Here is a 19163-nt window from a genome sequence, read left to right on the forward strand (position 1 = left end):
ATTTTTATGGACCCATTTATTCCTGCCCTAAATGAGTGACAAGAAAAAATATTAATATAAATAGTAGATGTTATATTTTCATTAGGGAGATGATTGATATTTGGAATTTGGAAATTTGAATCTTTGAATTTGGAAATAAACTAGAATTATAAAAGAAAAAGGGAAAATGGCTGGTTTGGGCCAAAACAACCATCTCGGCCCACCATCCCATCTGATCGCGCGGCCCATTTCATCTCCCCCGCGCCGGTCCGCTTCTACTCCCCGGCGCGCTGCCGTGCACTCACTGTGTTGTGGGTTCACGTCTCCAGCCTCAGGTATTTCACTGCCATGCGGGCCCTAAGTTCAAGTTTCCTCCGGTTATTATGAGAGCGCATGGTCACATTCACCTGGGGCCCACCGGTCAGCTCTTCTTTCCCCCACCTTCGTCAACGGCCGACGCAGCTATCGCCGGCTCACAACGATCCGCGCGGAATCCGCGGGAAGCTGGCCACAAACCCCACGATCACGACACGGCCATAAGACCCGAGTTCCCCGACTCCTTTGCCCTCCTCACCATAAGTCCCGGACCGTATCTCGCCCACCATCGCCACGGGTCAGGGGTGAATAGCGCCGCGGTCGTCGACCCGCATTCGTGCTGCTGCTCTCGGCTACCTTAGTGATGTTAGAGCTTCGCTGGCACTAGGGGTTGCTGGGCGTCGCGTTTTCGGGGAGGAATTCAGGGTGCGTCGCGTAGAATTCGTCGTCGAAGCTCTCCATCGCCCTGGATCCGCCCTGCGTCGTAGCTGGCCCTGCTCTGGTCTCCGTCTCTGGTGAGAAGCTATCCCATTCAGGCCTTGTTCGGTTACGTGGGATATAATCCCACCATGGATTTAATCCGGGTATGGATTGGGTGAATCCATATCTCACACCCAATCCCATGGTGGGATTAAATCCATCAACAAATCCATGTGACTTTCAAAGCTAGTTATTCTTTTGATCCATGGATTATAATGTAAACTTGTGCAATATCTCATGGATTTGTTCCATACCTAATAGGCTATGGATAGAATCCATGTCTTCCATAGTTTAAAAAAATTCCCAAACCTTTGGGTTATATTCCATGATGGGTTTAACCGAATAAAAAAAATTAAGTAGTCATGGATTATTTTGGGGCATGGATTGAGGCATGGATTTAATTCCAATCCATGCTAATCCAGAGCAGGATTGGCGTAAACGAACAAAGCCTCATTCGGTTTCGTTTCCTCTGCGCATAGCACCGATCCCATCTGAGCATTACGCATCTGGGCGCCAATTCGTGGGTCACCGGCAACGGCGCCGTCGCTCTGCTCGGTCTCGCGGGACGGGGGTGATCGGGTGACTGCAGATTTCGGTTTGCGCGCGTGAGATTTGATCGCGTAGTAATGAACCCAGGCCATCGGATCGGAAGTGAACGGATACGATTCAATCGTGGAGATACCGATTCGAGTATGTGTAGGATCATTGTTGTAGCCGTTGATCATGAAATAAGCGGCTAGGATTAGAGCGTGTATGCTGTTCGGCAGGGTCGCTTCGAAATCGTTAGATCCTAGTTGGAGGGCAGTGATCGGATCACGCTTTAGTAAAATCCTGGCCTTTGGATCTGATCCGTGGGCTAGCGTTGCAAACTGACTCGGCGCGGGTTAGATCTAATCGAAGCCATCCAGAATAGATCCAATGGCCCACAATTGCCGATACCCCTTCAGCGAGCACATTTTGCAAAAGGATCCCTCGGCTTTTCCTAAACCAACCCGCCGTCCACCGCAGTTTGACTCTGAGTCTTAGGACGTTTTACACAGCAGTCCCTGCGCTTTACTGAATTTGGCGCTCAGTCTTGAAAACTAAGGAAATAGAAAATTAATATCAGAATTGACTTTTAATACAAAAATAATTCCAGTAACTTGTATAAATCATATTTAATTCACGTAAACTCGAAATTGACCTATTCCAGTGGCAATAATTTTGTAGTAATATTGTTTATCACTTAGTAACTTTGTTTAGCCATGAAACTTGAATTAAAATTATTCACTTGATTTATTCTATACTAAGCACTTGATAACTTCTGAAATTCATAACTTCTTCGTTTTAATTCCGATTTGACTCATTTCAGTTGCGTTAGCTTTGTATAAATATTTGCTACGAAGTAACAACATTAGTTATATCATGTCACATACTTTTATTGTTAGATATTTATTTATCCTATGTCTACTAGATTAGCTCTTCTAAACCAAATCTAACCTATCCATAATTATAATTTGATTAAAATATGATATCTAGTCAAGTTATAATTAAAATTAATGTTGAGTTAATTATTTATAGAATATTTTCTCGTATGGTGTACTCTAATCAATTTATAATATAGTTTAATAGTAAAATCACATGGATCTCCCATAAATCATAACTCCTTAACCATGACTCCGATCTTACTAGTTCTCGATCCCACGATCTCGTAGCGACGAGTAGATTATTATTATGCAGTTTGTTTTTATGTTTGGCGTGATGCTAATTTTGTCTATACCATGTTTGTTTGTATTTCTACGACTAGCAGTGAGGTCACGAGTCATCTGAAGATTATCCTGGTACCTGGAATCTCAAGTCCTAGGCAAGTTGTGCCTTTGACAACTTTTTACCCAATAATGTTCTTTAATATCACTTATTCATGCATAGGTTTAATTTTGATAGGACCCAATAGGTCACCTAGACTGATTATCTTTTTACCTTGTTTATCCCTAAATCATTTGGGTAGTTATGCTATTGCTTTACATGGTTTTGGGTTAATATTTCATTATATCCATGTTCCAATTATTCTGTTATATTATTTATGTTCATGTCAAGATCATTAATTTTAATTGGAACATGGAGCTTAACTTGAGAAACACGTGCCACCACAAGGGTGGAATGGGACGCCCTTGGCTGACTAATTAGGAAAGCTAGTGGAAGACTACCTTACATGAAAGGGACAAGGGCACTAGGGGAGTAGGCATGTAAGGAGGTTCTCAGGTTGATTTTGTTGCGATGGCGGTCAGACGAGGGATTCCTGCAATTACTCTTCCCTCAAACTGTAGCGGGTTTTCGGAAGCTAGTGGAACTTTGTAAAGGCCTCGTAGTGTTACTCTGCCTCGCTTCCTTGGTAGAGGTGTATGAGACTCATGACGCCTTGGCAGATGGGTAACATGACTTATGGGTACATGGTACAACCTCTGTAGAGTGTAAAACTGGTACACTAGTCGAGCTCACGGTCAAGAGCAACTCAGGACTCTCGCATGATTAAATTATGGAACTAAATTCAATTTGTCATTTGCATTGCATGGGATTTATTATTAATTTTGTTTTATTATTATTATGGTTTGGTATTTACTTACATTTAGTAACTGCTAATAAAATTTGACCAATTTATTAAAAGCAATGCTCAGCTTTAAACCCTATTATTGATCCGCCTTACACATCATGTGAACTCCCACCTTTGGTGAGTTCATGCACAATATTCCCTACAACTTGTTGAGCGATGAACATATGTGAGCTCACCCTTACTGTCTCACACCCCCACAGGAGAAGAACAGTTGGTTCAAAAGGAGCCACACAACGAGGAGTTTGACTTGATTTAGGTGGTGTCTCTCAGTCGACTTTATGGCGCCAAGGATAGACTTTAGTTCATTTTATTTTTATCTTTTATTTTGTAAGACTTCCGCTATGTAATAAGTACTTTGATGATATTGTGACATTTATCTCTATACACTCTGTTATTATATGTGTTGTCTTATTTGGCGCATATATGAGATGCACCCAGCTTTGTCCCTTAAATCTGGTGTGACATTCACCGTGGGTGAGTACCTGTGTGATCTGTTCATTTTATGTTTCATAGCGTAGGGTCATTTTGGTAGAGGGGTCACGGTAGCTTGGGGTCGGCTGGAGGCTCCTCGGGTGGGCGCGCCGCCGTAACGAGTGAGCGCGAGGTGGAAGACAACTCGTGGATCGTTAGTCTGGCGATGGACGGCTGGGATCGGATTGCAGTCCGGATGGAGCTGCTGGATCATCACGGCCGTTGGTAGGAAGAGCAACGGTCGAGATCATAACGTGTCATACCCGTTCGCCACGTTCTGTTAGGGCCATCGATCTGGATCTAACAGATAAAATTAAATCTAGGGCAATAATATCCCCACTGTTGAATCCCGATCTAGCGGTTCTGGTCGCATACCAGTTCATCCGTGGCACAATCTAATCTCGGCCGCAAGGCTTGGATCTAACGGACGATATCGTGACATACACTTTTGCGGGCACACTCTTTCATATGAATCCCTGAAATATTTAAGAATCAACCCGCAGTCCATAGCCCGGGTTGCCGGAGTCTTAGTACAATTTGCGCCAGAGCCCCTGCATTTTCCAAAATTTGACGCCCAATCTAGAGATCAGAGAAATTAGAAAAATAATTATAGAAATTGATTTTTTAATATAAAAATAATTCCAAAAACTTGTATAATTCATATTAAATTCATTTTAACTCCAAATTGATCCATTCCAGTGACAATAATTTTGTTTTAATATTGTTTATCACCTAGTAACTTTGTTTAGCCATGAAATTTGGACTAAAATTATTCACATGATTTATGCTATTCTAGGTACAAAATAACTTCAAAAATTCATAACTTAATAACCGTAGCTCCGAATTTAGTGGTTCTTGTTTCTACAATCTCATTCACAGCGTAGAATATTATCATGCATTATATTCTATTGTTTGGTGTGATGTTAATTTTTTCTATACTATGTATATTTGTATTGATGCGAGTAGACGAGCAAGCTACAGAGGATCCAGGGGTTCATCAGGTGGAGACTGCTGAGCAGGAGCTCGTTGAAGGAAAGTTGTGCCCTTGATCACTTCTTTTTACCCAGTCATGTTCTTATTAATCATAATGGTCTGCATAGGTTAATTTTTATGGCACCCAATAGGTTACCCTAGTTTGGCTATCTCTATACCTTGTTTTACCACTGAATTTTTGGGTAGTACATGCTATTGCTTTATGTGGTTTTGGGTATAAAGATATACTTTACTCATGTTCACACTTTTATATCAGTTTATTATTACTGCTCATGATAAGATAATTATGTTAATTGGAACATGGAGAACCACCTGGAAAAACAGTGCTACCACAAGGGTGGTATGGGACGCCCTTGGGTTACTAACTAGGAAAGCTAGTGGAGGACTACCTTACCCGAAAGGGGCAAGGGCAGTAGGGGAGTGGTCAGTGTAGGGAGGTCATTGGGTTGATTTTGCTGCGAGGCGGTCAAGCGAGGGATCCCTGCACTGGAACTTCCTAGAAACCGTAGCGGGTTTTCTGAAGCTAGTGGAACTTTGTAAAGGCCTCGTAGTGGAACCCTGCCTCGCTTCGTTGGTAGAGGTGTATGGGGTCCGATCAACCCCATGGCAAATGGGTAACACGACTTGTGGGTAAAGATTCGCAACCTCTTTAGAGTGTAAAACTGGTATATCAGATGTGCTCACGGTCATGAGCAGCTCAGACACTCACATGATTAATTTATGGAATTAAATTCAATTTGTCATATGCATCGCATTGGGATTATTTACTATTACTTTTATTTACTATTACTATGGTTTGGTATTTACTTACACTTAGTAACTGCTAATAAAATTTTGACCAACTTATAAAAGCAATGCTTAGCTTCAAACTTTATTTTATTGATCAACCTTACACTTCACATGAACTCCCATCTTTGGTGATTTCATGCACATTATTCCCCACAACTTGTTGAGTTATGATCTTTTGTGAGCTCACTCTTGCGATATATAAAACCCCCATAGGTGAAGAGCAGGTGGTCGAAGAGGAGCCATATAACGAGGAGTTCGACTTGATCTAGGTGACGTCTCTCAGTCAGTTTTGTGGCGCCAGAGAAATAATATTTAATTCATTTTACATTTATTATTTATTTTGTAAGACTTATGTTATGTAATAAATACATTTATGATATTTATGACATTTATCTCTGTGCACTTTGTTATTATATGTGTTGTTCTTATTTGTCGCACATATGAGACGTAACCGGCTTTATCCTTTAAATTCGTGAGTGACACAAACACAACTATAGATGGCCAATAAGCACGAGGCTCGAGAGCCCGGCACGAAGCCCGCTGTTTGGGCCCGGTCCGAACCCGACAAGACACGGTTCGATGCGGGCCCGGATTGGCCCGACACGAATAAGCGGGCCGGGCTCGGACATGAAACTAGGCACGACGGACTTGCCCGGCACGGCCCGTTTACCTTTAAGCCCGTTAAACCCGCTTTTTGCATTAAAACACGTTTTTGGCCCGCTTAGCCCGCTTTTCGGCCCGCTTTTTCGTGCTAAACGGGCCGGCTCGGTCCGTTTAGGCCCGCTGCGGGTCGGGCTCGAACATGGAATCGAACTTGCGGGCTTAGAAGGCACGACCCAATTTTGTAACCGTGCTTGGCGGGCCGGACCCAAAACGGGCCAGGCTTCACTAAACCCAGGCCGGGTCTAAACACAACTAGACCATGCACGAGGGGCTGGGCCGCTGGGGTTTGGACTCCCTAAAATACGGATGTCACAGCAACTACACCGTTCGCATGCCGCCCACCCCGGACAACCAGCCATACAGTGTCGGTGGTGGAGCGCCGTTGTCCGTGTGCGCGGGTGGTACCAAGCCGGACGATCTCCCATTGCCGCCCTCTAAGCTCGTCAACCGGCGTGGGGGTGCCTGCGCGGACGACGGCTTGGCGGGAGCCAGTGGCAAGATGGACCGGCGGCTGTCCACGGCGCGCGTGCCGGCGCCGTCCAAGTCGCTGCTTGTCCGGAGCCAGACCGGGGACTTCGACCACAACCGGTGGCTGTTCGAGACAAGGGGCACGTACGGCATCGGGAACGCGTACTGGCCGCAGGACAGCAGCGCCTATGCCGACGACGAGGACGGCGGCGTGGGCAGCGATCCCGTCAAGATGGAGGACCTCGTTGACAAGCCGTGGAAGCCGCTCAGCCGAAAGGTGCCCATCCCTCCCGGCATCCTTAGCCCCTACAGGTTCGATCTTATCCTCCGTCAAATCGATCAACGGAAGGCGCGTGAGTTGCTCGTGATTTCAAGGATGGATGCTCTGCATTGCATGCAGGCTGCTGGTGCTGGTGCGGTTCATCTCGCTGTTCCTGTTCCTGATCTGGCGTGCGACGAACCCCAATCTGGACGCGCTATGGCTGTGGGGGATCTCCATCGTGTGCGAGTTCTGGTTCGCCTTCTCGTGGCTGCTGGATCAGATGCCAAAGCTGAATCCGATCAACCGTGCCGTCGACCTCAGCGCGCTTCGGGAGAAGTTCGAGTCCCCGACGCCGTCCAACCCCACCGGCCGGTCCGACCTCCCCGGGCTCGACGTCTTCATCTCCACCGCCGACCCTTACAAGGAGCCGCCCCTCACCACGGCCAACTCGCTGCTCTCCATCCTCGGCACGGAGTACCCCGTGGAGAAGCTCTTCGTCTACATCTCGGACGATGGCGGCGCGCTGCTAACCTTCGAAGCAATGGCGGAGGCCTGCGAGTTCGCCAAGGTTTGGGTGCCCTTCTGCCGCAAGCACTCGATCGAGCCACGCAACCCGGACGCATACTTCAACCAGAAGGGCGACCCCACCAAGGGCAAGAAGCGGCCGGATTTTGTCAAGGACCGCCGGTGGATTAAGCGCGAGTACGACGAGTTCAAGGTCCGCATCAACGGCCTCGCCGACCTCATCCGCCGGCGCGCCAACGCAATGAATGCTCGCGAGCGCAAGATCGCCCGCGACAAGGCTGCGGCAGCCTCCTCTGATGCCCCTGTCGCCGACGCTTCCACCGTGAAGGCCACATGGATGGCGGACGGCACCCACTGGCCCGGCACCTGGCTCGACTCCGCCCCCGACCATGCGAAAGGCGACCACGCAAGCATCGTGCAGGTATACACAGTCAGCAAAACTGTCCATTTCTTTTACACACAGGCACAGCACAGCCTTGGATCTCTTGATATATTCATTTTGAACTGTCAGGTGATGATCAAGAACCCGCACTACGACGTGGTGCACGGCGACGCCGGGTCGCACCCGTACTTGGACTTCACTGGCGTGGACGTGCGCATCCCGATGTTCGTGTACCTCTCACGGGAGAAGCGTCCGGGGTACGACCACAACAAGAAGGCGGGCGCCATGAACGCCATGGTGCGCGCGTCAGCGATCCTCTCCAATGGGCCCTTCATGCTCAACTTCGACTGCGACCATTACATCTTCAACTGCATGGCCATCCGTGAGGCCATGTGCTACATGCTCGACCGTGGCGGTGATCGCATATGCTACATCCAGTTCCCCCAGCGCTTCGAAGGCATCGACCCCTCCGACCGCTACGCCAACCACAACACCGTCTTCTTCGATGGCAACATGCGTGCGCTCGACGGCCTCCAGGGCCCAATGTACGTGGGGACCGGCTGCCTCTTCCGGCGGTACGCCATTTACGGCTTCAACCCGCCGCGCACCAACGAGTACCGTGGCATCTACGGCCAGGTAAAGGTGCCCATCGACCCGCACGGTCACCATGCACCCGGCGCCGCCGAGGAGCTCCGCCCGCTGTCGGAGCACCCTGACCACGAGGCACCGCAGCGGTTCGGCAAGTCCAAGATGTTCATCGAGACCATCGCCGTGGCCGAGTACCAGGGCCGACCGCTGCAGGACCACCCCTCGGTCCAGAACGGGCGGCCGCCAGGAGCGTTGCTGATGCCGCGCCCGCCGCTGGACGCGGCCACGGTGGCGGAGTCCGTGGCGATGATCTCATGCTGGTACGAGGACGGCACCGAGTGGGGGCAGCGCGTGGGGTGGATCTACGGCTCCGTGACGGAGGACGTGGTGACCGGGTACCGCATGCACAACCGCGGGTGGCGCTCCGTGTACTGCATCACCCGGCGCGACGCGTTCCGCGGCACGGCGCCCATCAACCTCACTGATCGGCTCCACCAGGTCCTCCGGTGGGCGACAGGGTCCGTCGAGATCTTCTTCTCCAAGAACAACGCGCTGCTGGCCTCCCAGCGGCTCAAGTTCCTGCAGCGCCTATCCTACCTCAATGTCGGCATTTACCCATTCACCTCCCTCTTCCTCATCATGTACTGCCTCCTGCCGGCGCTGTCCCTCTTCTCCGGCCAGTTCATCGTAGCGACGCTGGACCCAACATTTCTGTGCTACCTCCTGCTCATCACCATCACGCTCATGCTGCTGTGCCTGCTGGAGGTGAAGTGGTCCGGTATCGGGCTGGAGGAGTGGTGGCGCAACGAGCAGTTCTGGGTGATCGGCGGCACGTCGGCCCACCTGGCGGCCGTGCTCCAGGGCTTGCTGAAGGTGATCGCGGGCATCGAGATCTCCTTCACGCTGACGGCCAAGGCTGCTGCGGAGGACGACGATGACCCCTTCGCGGAGCTGTACCTGGTGAAGTGGACGTCGCTCTTCATCCCACCGTTGGCAGTGATCGGTATCAACATCATTGCGCTCGTAGTCGGTGTGTCCCGCGCCGTGTACGCGGAGATCCCGCAGTACAGCAAGCTTCTGGGCGGCGGGTTCTTCAGCTTCTGGGTGCTGGCGCACTACTACCCGTTCGCCAAGGGGCTCATGGGTCGCCGCGGACGCACGCCGACCCTCGTCTACGTCTGGGCGGGACTTATCTCCATCACCGTCTCCCTGCTTTGGATCACCATCAGCCCGCCCGACGACAGGATCACCCAGGGCGGCGTCGATGTGTGATCATCCAAGCTTCACCAACGAGAGATTACCAAACAAAGAATAGCTGAAATTTTCTGGACGATTTGCCTAGTTTTTGTACTGAACACTATGTCTACTTACGCGTACTAATTAATTACTGACCAATAGTGTCTATTAATCAAGGAGGTTAGCTTGGCAAGAGTCCATTCTGTACCTGTAAAGGCCTAGAAAACAGATAGATTGATGGACACTACCGTACAAGAACTACTACTCAATATAAGCAACCAATACTGATTAGAACTGGCTAATGTACCAGATTTTCATCCGGTATTCTGTATCCGAGACTAAATCCTGCAAATTTAGTATGGTTTGCAAAGACTGGTACTAAAGCATATACTTTAAGACCGGTTCCTGTATATATGCGTTACTAAGTACTGCTTCCTAACTAGAACCGTTACTAAAGATATCATCTTTAGTACCGTTTATGTAAGGATTCATTACTAAAGGTATAAAGTATAAACTTTAGTACCGGTTTCTACATAAAACTGTTTATTGAATGCCTCTACTTTAGTACCGGTTCATGTAAATAACTGTTACTAAAGATGGAACCTTTAAAAGCGGTTCTGTTGACACCTTTTTAGGGCGCCAACTCAACACGAACCAGCGGCGGTGCTCTCTGCGCAGGGGCGAACGGTCCGCGGCCAGGGGCCGGACGGTCCGCGGCCTAGCACGAGGCTAGGGTTCCTGCCTGACGGCCGGACGGTCCACGCCTTGGGGCCGGACGGTCCGCGCGTGCGCAGAGGCGGCGGAAGATCGCCGGCGGCGCCTGGATCTCGCTCCCGGGAGGGACCTCGTCGAGGAGGAGAGATCCTAGGTGATGTCTAGGCTCGGGCAGGCCGACCTAGACTCCTCTAATCGACGTAGAGTCAAAGAGAAGCGGAGAATTTGGGGATCGAGAGGCTAAAATAGAACTAGACTAGAACTACTCCTAATTGTAAAGGAAATAAATGAGAAATAGAAGTGTTATAAATTCAATTGATTATTACAAATCGGCCGTATACCTCTATTTATAGAGGAGAGAGGCTGGACCCTTTACAAACTAATTTCCGAGTTAATTCCGCGAATCTAGCTAACAATCGTAGCACAAAACTCGGAACTCTAAACTGCTCTCCGCATGCGCGGACCGTCCGGCCCACAGGCGCGGACCGTCCGGACCGCGGACCGTCCGGCCTTAGGGTCGGACCGTCCGCTTGCTCAAAATGGTGCCCAACATATGCCCCCTGTATGTTGGTGGAGCTGAGCAAACCAAAAGCAACTAACTCGATGTAATTACATCGGTTCTCTTATGCATCTTGCCACATACTAGGGTGGTACTGTCTGAGAAAACGCCCATTCAAAGCCTTGGGTAAATCCTTGCCTTGTAATGTTTGTAGTAGATAGGTGTTACGAGACATTATCTGTTTTACTTCCCTCCCAGCTTGACGACCATTTCCCAAACTTCCGGTCTTTATTCCTTAAAGGCAGGATAGTATTCCACACCAGGTCCCCTACTTGAAATGACTTTGCTTTGACCTTCTTGTTGTAGGCCCTGGCTACCATGATCTTGTCCTTTTCTATTGCTCCCTAAGCTATCACCCTCTTGTCGGTCACCTCATCAATATTATTCATCATTAAATTATAATAATCAATGACGGTTAGATCATTTTGCCTGGCGAACCTGACAGCACTGAAACTTATTTCCATAGGCAATACTGCTTCCTGCCCATAGACCAGCTCAAAAGGAGATACTTTAGTAGCACTATGTTTAGATATTCTGTGAGCCCATAAAGCTTCGGACAAAATCTTATGCCAATGCTTAGGATTATCAGATATCTTCTTTTTTATCAAGTTAATCAATGTCCTATTACTAGACTCGGCCTGTCCATTGGCCTGAGCATAATATGGCGATGAATTAAGCAACTTAATTCTATATAATTCAGTAAATTCACGTACCTCTTTTGACATAAAAGAAGTTCCTTGATCTGTAGTTAAGGTCTGGGAAATGCCGAATCTATGAATGATATGATAAATTATGAACTCAATTACCTCCTTGTGTGTCATGTTCTTCAGAGCAACGACTTCAGTCCATTTGGCAAAGTAATCAGTGGCAACTAACACGAACCGATGCCCCTTTGATGATGAAGGATGAATTTCTCCTATAAAGTCTAATCCCCATCCTCTGAAAGGCCAAGGCTTGATGATAGGATGTAATTCGGCTGCAGGGACCAACTGTAGGTCGCCGAATTTTTGACACACTTGGCACCCTTTGTAGTACTTGAAACAATCAACTATCATGTTAGGCCAATAAAAACCAGACCTTCGCAACAATCACTTCATCTTTGGAGCCGATTGATGGGTACCACAAATTCCTTCATGTACTTCGGCCATGGCTAATATAGCATCATCTGGGTCCAAGCACTTAAGCAGGACGTCGTTGACTGTTCGGTGGTAGAGTTCATCATTCATTAAAACATACTTGAAAGCTGTACGCTGAATGTTCTTATCTGTCCTGATATTGGGATTTCGTAAATAATTAGTTATGGGCGTCCTCCAATCACTTGCATCGGCTTTATCATCAACCAAATCAATTAGGAGAACTTTCCTGGTAATTTCGGACAGTCCGGAGTCTCTACTAGGACGGTCCACGACCTAGGGAATTGGCCCTGCACCGGTTATCAGGTTTTCAGTGTTGTGAAATCTCCCTCGCTTTATCCGATAACCTGATGCGTCTTGTGCCAAATTGTTGGTTCTATGATTCTCAACTCTAGAGATATGTCGAATACTGAATTCGTCAAAAGAATGAATTATGCCCCAACATTTTTCAAGGTAACTATTTAGAGTACCATCAAAACATTGATATTCTTCTAACACCTGTTGGACAACCAGCTGAGAATCACCAAATACTTTCACATGTTTTACTCCCATACAATTTAAAAGTTTCAAACCGAACAAAAGGGCCTCATATTCGCTTGATTGTTAGTGCAATAAGTTTTCAATCGGCTAGAAAAGTCGAAGGAGACATCACTTGGCGAAACAAGTACTATGCCAATTCCTTGCCCTTCATTGCAAACCGATCCATCAAAATATAAAGTCCAAGGAGTAATAGTGAGGTATGACATGTCTAGTTTATGAGTATCATTAATCCGATGTTCTACAATAAAATCCGCTACGACCTCGCCTCTCATAGATTTCAATGGTTCATAGGTCAAGTCATATTCTATGAGTTCATAAGCCCACTTACCAATTCCACCACTCATAATTGGGTTATGCAACATGTACTTGATCACATCGACTTGACCAGAAACAGTGCAATGACTAGACATTAAATAACATCTACACTTGGTGCATGCATAAAACAAGCATAAGCATAACTTCTCAATAAAAGTGTACCTCGTTTCAGCATCCACCAATCTCCGACTTAGATATGTCACCACATGCTCCTTTGCTTCAGTTTCTTGTGTCAGAACAACCCTAATGACCTTATCTTCAGCTACAATGTATAATCTGAATGGTACTCCTCCTTGTGGTGCTTTTAACACGGGAGCCGAAGACAAGTATTTTTTAATGAGATCAAATGCTTCCTGCTGCTCTGTCCTCAAGCGAATTCGGCATCATTCTTAAGCCGAAGGATAGGGGTGAAGGCATCAATCTTCCCGGCTAGGTTAGAGATAAACCTTCGTAAATAATTCACCTTGCTGAGAAACTTCTGTACTTCGACCTTACAGGTCGGAGGTCCCACATTCCGAATATACTTGATTCGGTCAGCGTCTATCTCTATACCATGTTCATGGATGACAAATCCTAAAAACTTACCAGCCGACACTCCAAAAACACATTTACGTGGGTTCATTTTCAAACCATACCGACGCATTTTATCAAAGGCTCTGCGCAAATCAGCTATATGAGAACTAAACTCAGCCGATTTGACTACAATATCATCAATGTAGACTTCCACAATGTTTCCCAACAGCTCATGGAAGATCACATTCATAGCCCTCTGATAAGTAGCACCAGCATTTTTCAGACCAAATATCTTGACAACCCATTCAAATAAACCAATGAAGCTTAGACATATGAAGGCCATTTTAGACGCATCTTCTTCGGCCATAAAAATCTGATTATATCCGGCATTACCATCAAGAAAGCTAATAATTCTATTCCCTGATGCGTTATTGATTAATGTGTCGGCTATGGGCATGGGATACTCATCTTTAGGAGTTGCTCTATTTAAATTGCGAAAATCAATGCATACTCTAAGCTTACCTGACTCCTTCTCCACCGGCACAATATTGGAGACCCACTCTGCGTATCTGCAAGGTCTAATAAAATTAGCTTCTAGTAGCTGGTGGATTTCGTCCTTGATTCATGGGAGAAGATCGGGACGAAATGTTCTAGCTCTCTGCTTGAAAGGTCTGGAACCAGACTTAATGGGCAGCCGATGCTCTACGATCTCTCGGCTTAATCCTGGCATCTCAGTGTAACTCCAAGCAAAGCAATCCGAATATTCCTTCAATAGACCGATCATCTCATTTCTAGGATCGGTCTCCAGGGTCTTGTTTACAAAAGTCGGCCTTGGAGTTTTACCATCTCCTATGTCAATCTCCTCTAAAGGATCGGCCGATGTAAACCCCTGTCTTAGTTTATCAAGATCTCTGAATTCCTCTATCATGTCTCCCACAGAGGAATCAAATGATCTTTGTGTGATAGCGGACTCTCCGGTCTCGGGGGCTGGATCATCTGTAATATTGTCTTTACGCTGTGGTAGATGTTCGGTCTTAAAGTCCGAACCGTTTTGTGAAAGACCAGACCCTCCGGCCTTAGAAGCCGAACTATCTGTGACTAAGGACTCATGAATTTTGTGTGTACTCATCATTTAAACTTTATTTAGGATTTAACTGATTCTCCATCGGCTCTAGCATTACAGGAATGAAACCCTTCTTATCTATAATTATGAACTTGTAATCAGAAAAATCTACTCCTGTGAGACATGTAGCAGTCTCATAAGTCCAGAGTACAGGGGCATCGGCCACAGCGATACAGGCCGATACATCAGCATGTACTTGTTCTATATCATCACCTACCCATTGTATTAACATTTGATGTAATGTAGAAGGTATACATTGGTTGGCATGAATCCAATCTCTGCCTAGGATTAGACTGTAATTTCCTTCTACATCAGCGACGAAGAATGCAGCAGCAAGGGTCTTAGTCCCGATGGTTAATTCAATAGACGTGACTCCCCTGGCTTTGATCGAACTATCAGTTCCAACACCGCTGAGGGTCATGTTGGTTTTGACAAGTTCGTCATCTTGTTTACCTAATTTTCTATACAATGAATAGGGAATTAGATTTACAGCCGCCCCCTTCATCTACCAACATTTTAGCAATCGGTATTCCATCAATGTGTCTGCGCACGAAGAGCGGTTTTAAATGATTTACCGATTCCTTTGGTTTAGTAAAGGCGGCTTCTTTAGGACCAAAATCAAACTGGGCAACAACAGGTTCATCGTCGCCGACAATAGTACAATCGACGGAAAATGTAATAACATTTACATCCATACCTGGGCGCTCTGGAGAAGATTCATAGTCGACCATGTCTTCTCCCAGTAGGTCATCCTTCTCCATTGATGCCAGTACGTCATCGGAGGCGTCCTGGTGTGGTGCGAACGGTACGGACTCAGGGGTCGGACTGTCCACGCCTTCTGTAGCTGGTTCAGCCCTTTTAGCTGGACTGTTTGCCATACCTGCAGGGTGCTGCACAAGTGCTGTTTTATTTTCTATTTTTGTGGCCGTTTGCTTTTCCTCAATGGCCTTTGGTCTGTATTTCTTTTGCGGTGGCGGGTACTGTGGATGTGTGTCATTGAATATCTTTTCTGCCTCCTTTTCCTGGTTCTCTTTTACTCTTAGGCGTTGTAATGTTTGCTTTTGGGATCGTGTCAATCTCGTTGGGCACCATCGAGGCATGGAGTATTTTGGATCGGCTGTTTTGATGGTAGCAGTATCTTCTTTTTTCGTTGTGTTGGCCGATTCACCAAAAACCATCGGCCCTTCACTTTCTTTTTGTATGACGACATCCGCTATACCTATTTTGATGATGTACTTTTTTTGTCGTTCTTTCAGTTGCTTCAGGCATATGCCCCCTGCCGGATTGGTCGGCCTTGGAGGCCGAGTAGTCCGGCAATCTTGTTGGGCCTGTGCTTGGTGACCGAATTGAGCGGCGCTCAATCGGTCTTGTACTGGTGGTGCCAACCTGTCGAATACAGATGTTTGGGGTGCCCCCCAAGCGGGGTACTGTGGCATCTCAAATGAATATGGTGGCATGCCCCACATTTGATTTGGAACATATGGTGGAGGTATATATGTGTATGGATATGGTATAGGTGGATATGGGGGTGGAGGTGTCCATGTAGGTATGTTAGGTCTCAATTGTACAGTATGACCTTTCATTTCTTCCGATTGGTGAGGTGGTCCAATCGGCCTTACCTGACGTTGCTCGTGAATGGGTGAGCGGGGTCACTTTGTTGGCCGGTCATTGGGGTCGGCCTTCTTTTTCACATATTTGGACAACAATTGATCGAAAGTCGGGCCGGATTTGACCAGCCGACCAGCTGCTTTAAATGTATTTGTTTTCCACGTACCTATCTCTGGTCGTCGTGGTTTGAATGTACGTGGTCGTTGCGGGTCCTGAGTGTAGCCGGACCGTCCGCCGGAGGTCTTCGGACTGTCCGGAGAAGCTTCGGACCGTTCGCGTCTGGATGGCGGACTGTCCGTGATGCGCAGCACGGGTTCCCGCACCTGTCTCCCTGTCTGTGTTTGCCCCCCAGTGCCAGAGGCTGTGATAGTCACCTTTAGGGTCTCCCCTCCATCAGGAGTCTTCTCAGCCACCACTTTCCTGCAAGAAATTTTATGATTCCCATCGGCCTCTCTTGCCTTGCCGATAACTATCTCTTTGCCTTTGCCTTTATCGGCTGTGTTTGGCCGAATCAGGACTTTCTTGCCCTCAAAGTCGATCATGTTCATCGGAAAGGGCTCCGTGTCCACCTGCATTTCCTGAAATTTCAATCGTCCTTCGTTAATGGCCGATTGAATCTATCGACGGAATACATTACAATCATTAGTGGCATGAGAAAATGAGTTATGCCACTTGCAGTATGCCCGACGTTTTAGCTCATCGGCGGATGGAACAGTGTGATTTATTTTAATGTTGCCATTTTTGAGTAATTCATCAAATATTTTATCACATTTACCAACATTAAATGTAAACTTAACCTCTTCTTTCCATTTCTTTTAAACCGGTCGCAAGGAGGAACAAGTCGAAGATTTAGCCTGCTTTGTGTAACACCCCAGGTGTTACTCAGGGTGTCCACCCAGGGCTACCCCATTTAACCTATTATCACATGAGAATTGGTTTGGGCAAAGTACATCAAACATGGAATTCAAGGTCCTAAACCAGTGCCAACCATCTTGGATATCATGCCCTAGCTTGTCATGCACATCCAAGGGGGGGATTTCCCAAAACCCTAAAGCAAACCCCTCTTGGGCAATAGGAACCCTAATTGAAGCTAGGATCAAAAGGTCATGTAAACCTTATGATCATGGCTTGGGCCAAATATAAAAGTTGTAGTATACTTCATAACCTACAAATGATAGTAAGAAAGTGACCCCAAAAAGATTTCAGAAAAGCCCCAAAAAGTTCACCCAAGGTTGAGCACAAGGGAAAATTCAGAATTTGCCTAAGTCTAAAAACTAACCCTTGAGCAAAGATCCCACATGTTCACCTTAATCCAAAATTCAAAACACTTCGACCCAATTGACAAAGTGGCACCAAATTAACCCTAGAATGCCCTGGAAAGAGGTGACACCTACCCTAGGGCGATTGACACGACTTGGCACCATTTTTGTCTCGGCTTGGACCTAGCTGACACAGCCAACTTCTCACCCCTCTATCTCCCTACCCCGACCATATCTTGACTTGGAACTCACAGCAAAAAGGTAGGATATGGAGCAGGGAAGCGATCGTACACAGTGACTTTGCCAAGATACACACACTATGGTGCTCAAATCCGCCGTTGAACCATGGCAGAAGCGAGCTCCCACGTGTTCGACGCGGGCTGACACCCGGGGGCGCGCTCAGAGCACGCCCGTGCGCGAACCCCCGCGCGCCCGCGGCCGCCCGTGACCACGCCCGCGCCACGGCTATAAAGCCCGTCCCAGTGCTCGGCTGCCTTCCCCGTTGCCTCCTCCGTACCACGCCTAACTCCCCCGAGCCCGCCCTTAGCTCCGACGACCTCCCTGCAACCCGCCAGTGCCGCCCGAGAGCAACCACCATGGCCAGCCCTTTCCCGTCCTCCTCCGTTCGATCCAAGCCTTCAGATAGCTTCCTGGTGAGGCCGTGAAGCTTACTCAATCTTGAACCGAGGACCCGCGTCACCGGAATAGCGAAACCGTGGTCGCCGGAGTTCTTCCCCCCGCCGGCGCACGTGGACCGGGTAAATCCCTGAGCCATTTTCCGATTCAATACACAGATAGCCTCTACATCGCCCCAGGGAGCTCACCGTGTCATTGGATTGGAATAGGTCACCGTGGTTTGGCCGGTACACCCGCCGCCAACGAGGACACCCGCCTGCGTGCGTGGACTGAGCGATTTCGGCCATCCCCGCCGGCGAGTCGTACGTCGTTGTGACCGCCAGAACCTCCCCGAGCTAACCCTACCCATCGCCGGACTTCTCTCGTCGCCGGTAAGCCGCGCCACCCCTTTCTTCTCTGCGGGTACAGTTTACACCTGAGAGGGACCGCGAGTGAGAGGAAGAGAAAGTCAGGGGGCTTTTTGAACTGTCAGAGACCCGAGGGAATAGTGGCGCAAGGGTAGAACTGCGAAGATTGATTTAGATTTAACCCAGGGACCTCGGTGCAAACTGCTTTTTCAGAAAACCTTATTAAACCTAATTTTAAATTTGAACATAAACTTTGAAAATCCATAACTTTTGTTTAGTTTATCCAAATTTGGTCAAACCAATTTTGTCAGGCTCTAAAAAATGTAACCTACTTAAGAAAAATATAAAATCCCCTATGTACTATAGAAAACTTTAAAGTTCTGATTTAATTATAGTTTTAGCCAAAAGCTCAATAATAGAAAGAAAAATAGTTGTACTATTTGGCTAGGGTTAGAAAAATTTGGAGAAGCTTATGTCCACCTACTGACCTGTTTAAAAATGTTAAACCTCTCTGTCCAACCCATTAAGTTAGTTTTTACCCCTTATTTTACAAAATGCTTAAGGTTAGGAAAAATAGAAAATGTGATTTAAATAATGAACCAGAGGGCACCTCTATTTTTGTTAGGGTACTTATTCAATATAGTTTACTGGAAAAATTTGTCATACCCTGGTTTA

The 19163-nt window shown here is 47.3% G+C and overlaps 1 protein-coding gene across 1 annotated transcript; it reads left to right on the plus strand.

Moving 5' to 3' along the window:
- Window positions 1-6596: 6596 nt before the first annotated feature.
- Window positions 6597-10072, plus strand: LOC103638409 (cellulose synthase-like protein D5). Its single transcript, XM_008661335.2, has 3 exons — window positions 6597-7060; window positions 7149-7956; window positions 8047-10072. The coding sequence occupies exons 1-3, from the start codon at window positions 6612-6614 to the stop codon at window positions 9775-9777; spliced, it is 2988 nt and encodes a 995-aa protein (XP_008659557.1). The 5' UTR covers window positions 6597-6611; the 3' UTR covers window positions 9778-10072.
- The last annotated feature ends 9091 nt before the right edge of the window (window positions 10073-19163 follow it).

This window comes from Zea mays, chromosome 9 (assembly GCF_902167145.1).
Source record: "Zea mays cultivar B73 chromosome 9, Zm-B73-REFERENCE-NAM-5.0, whole genome shotgun sequence".
Classification (NCBI taxonomy): domain Eukaryota; kingdom Viridiplantae; phylum Streptophyta; class Magnoliopsida; order Poales; family Poaceae; genus Zea; species Zea mays.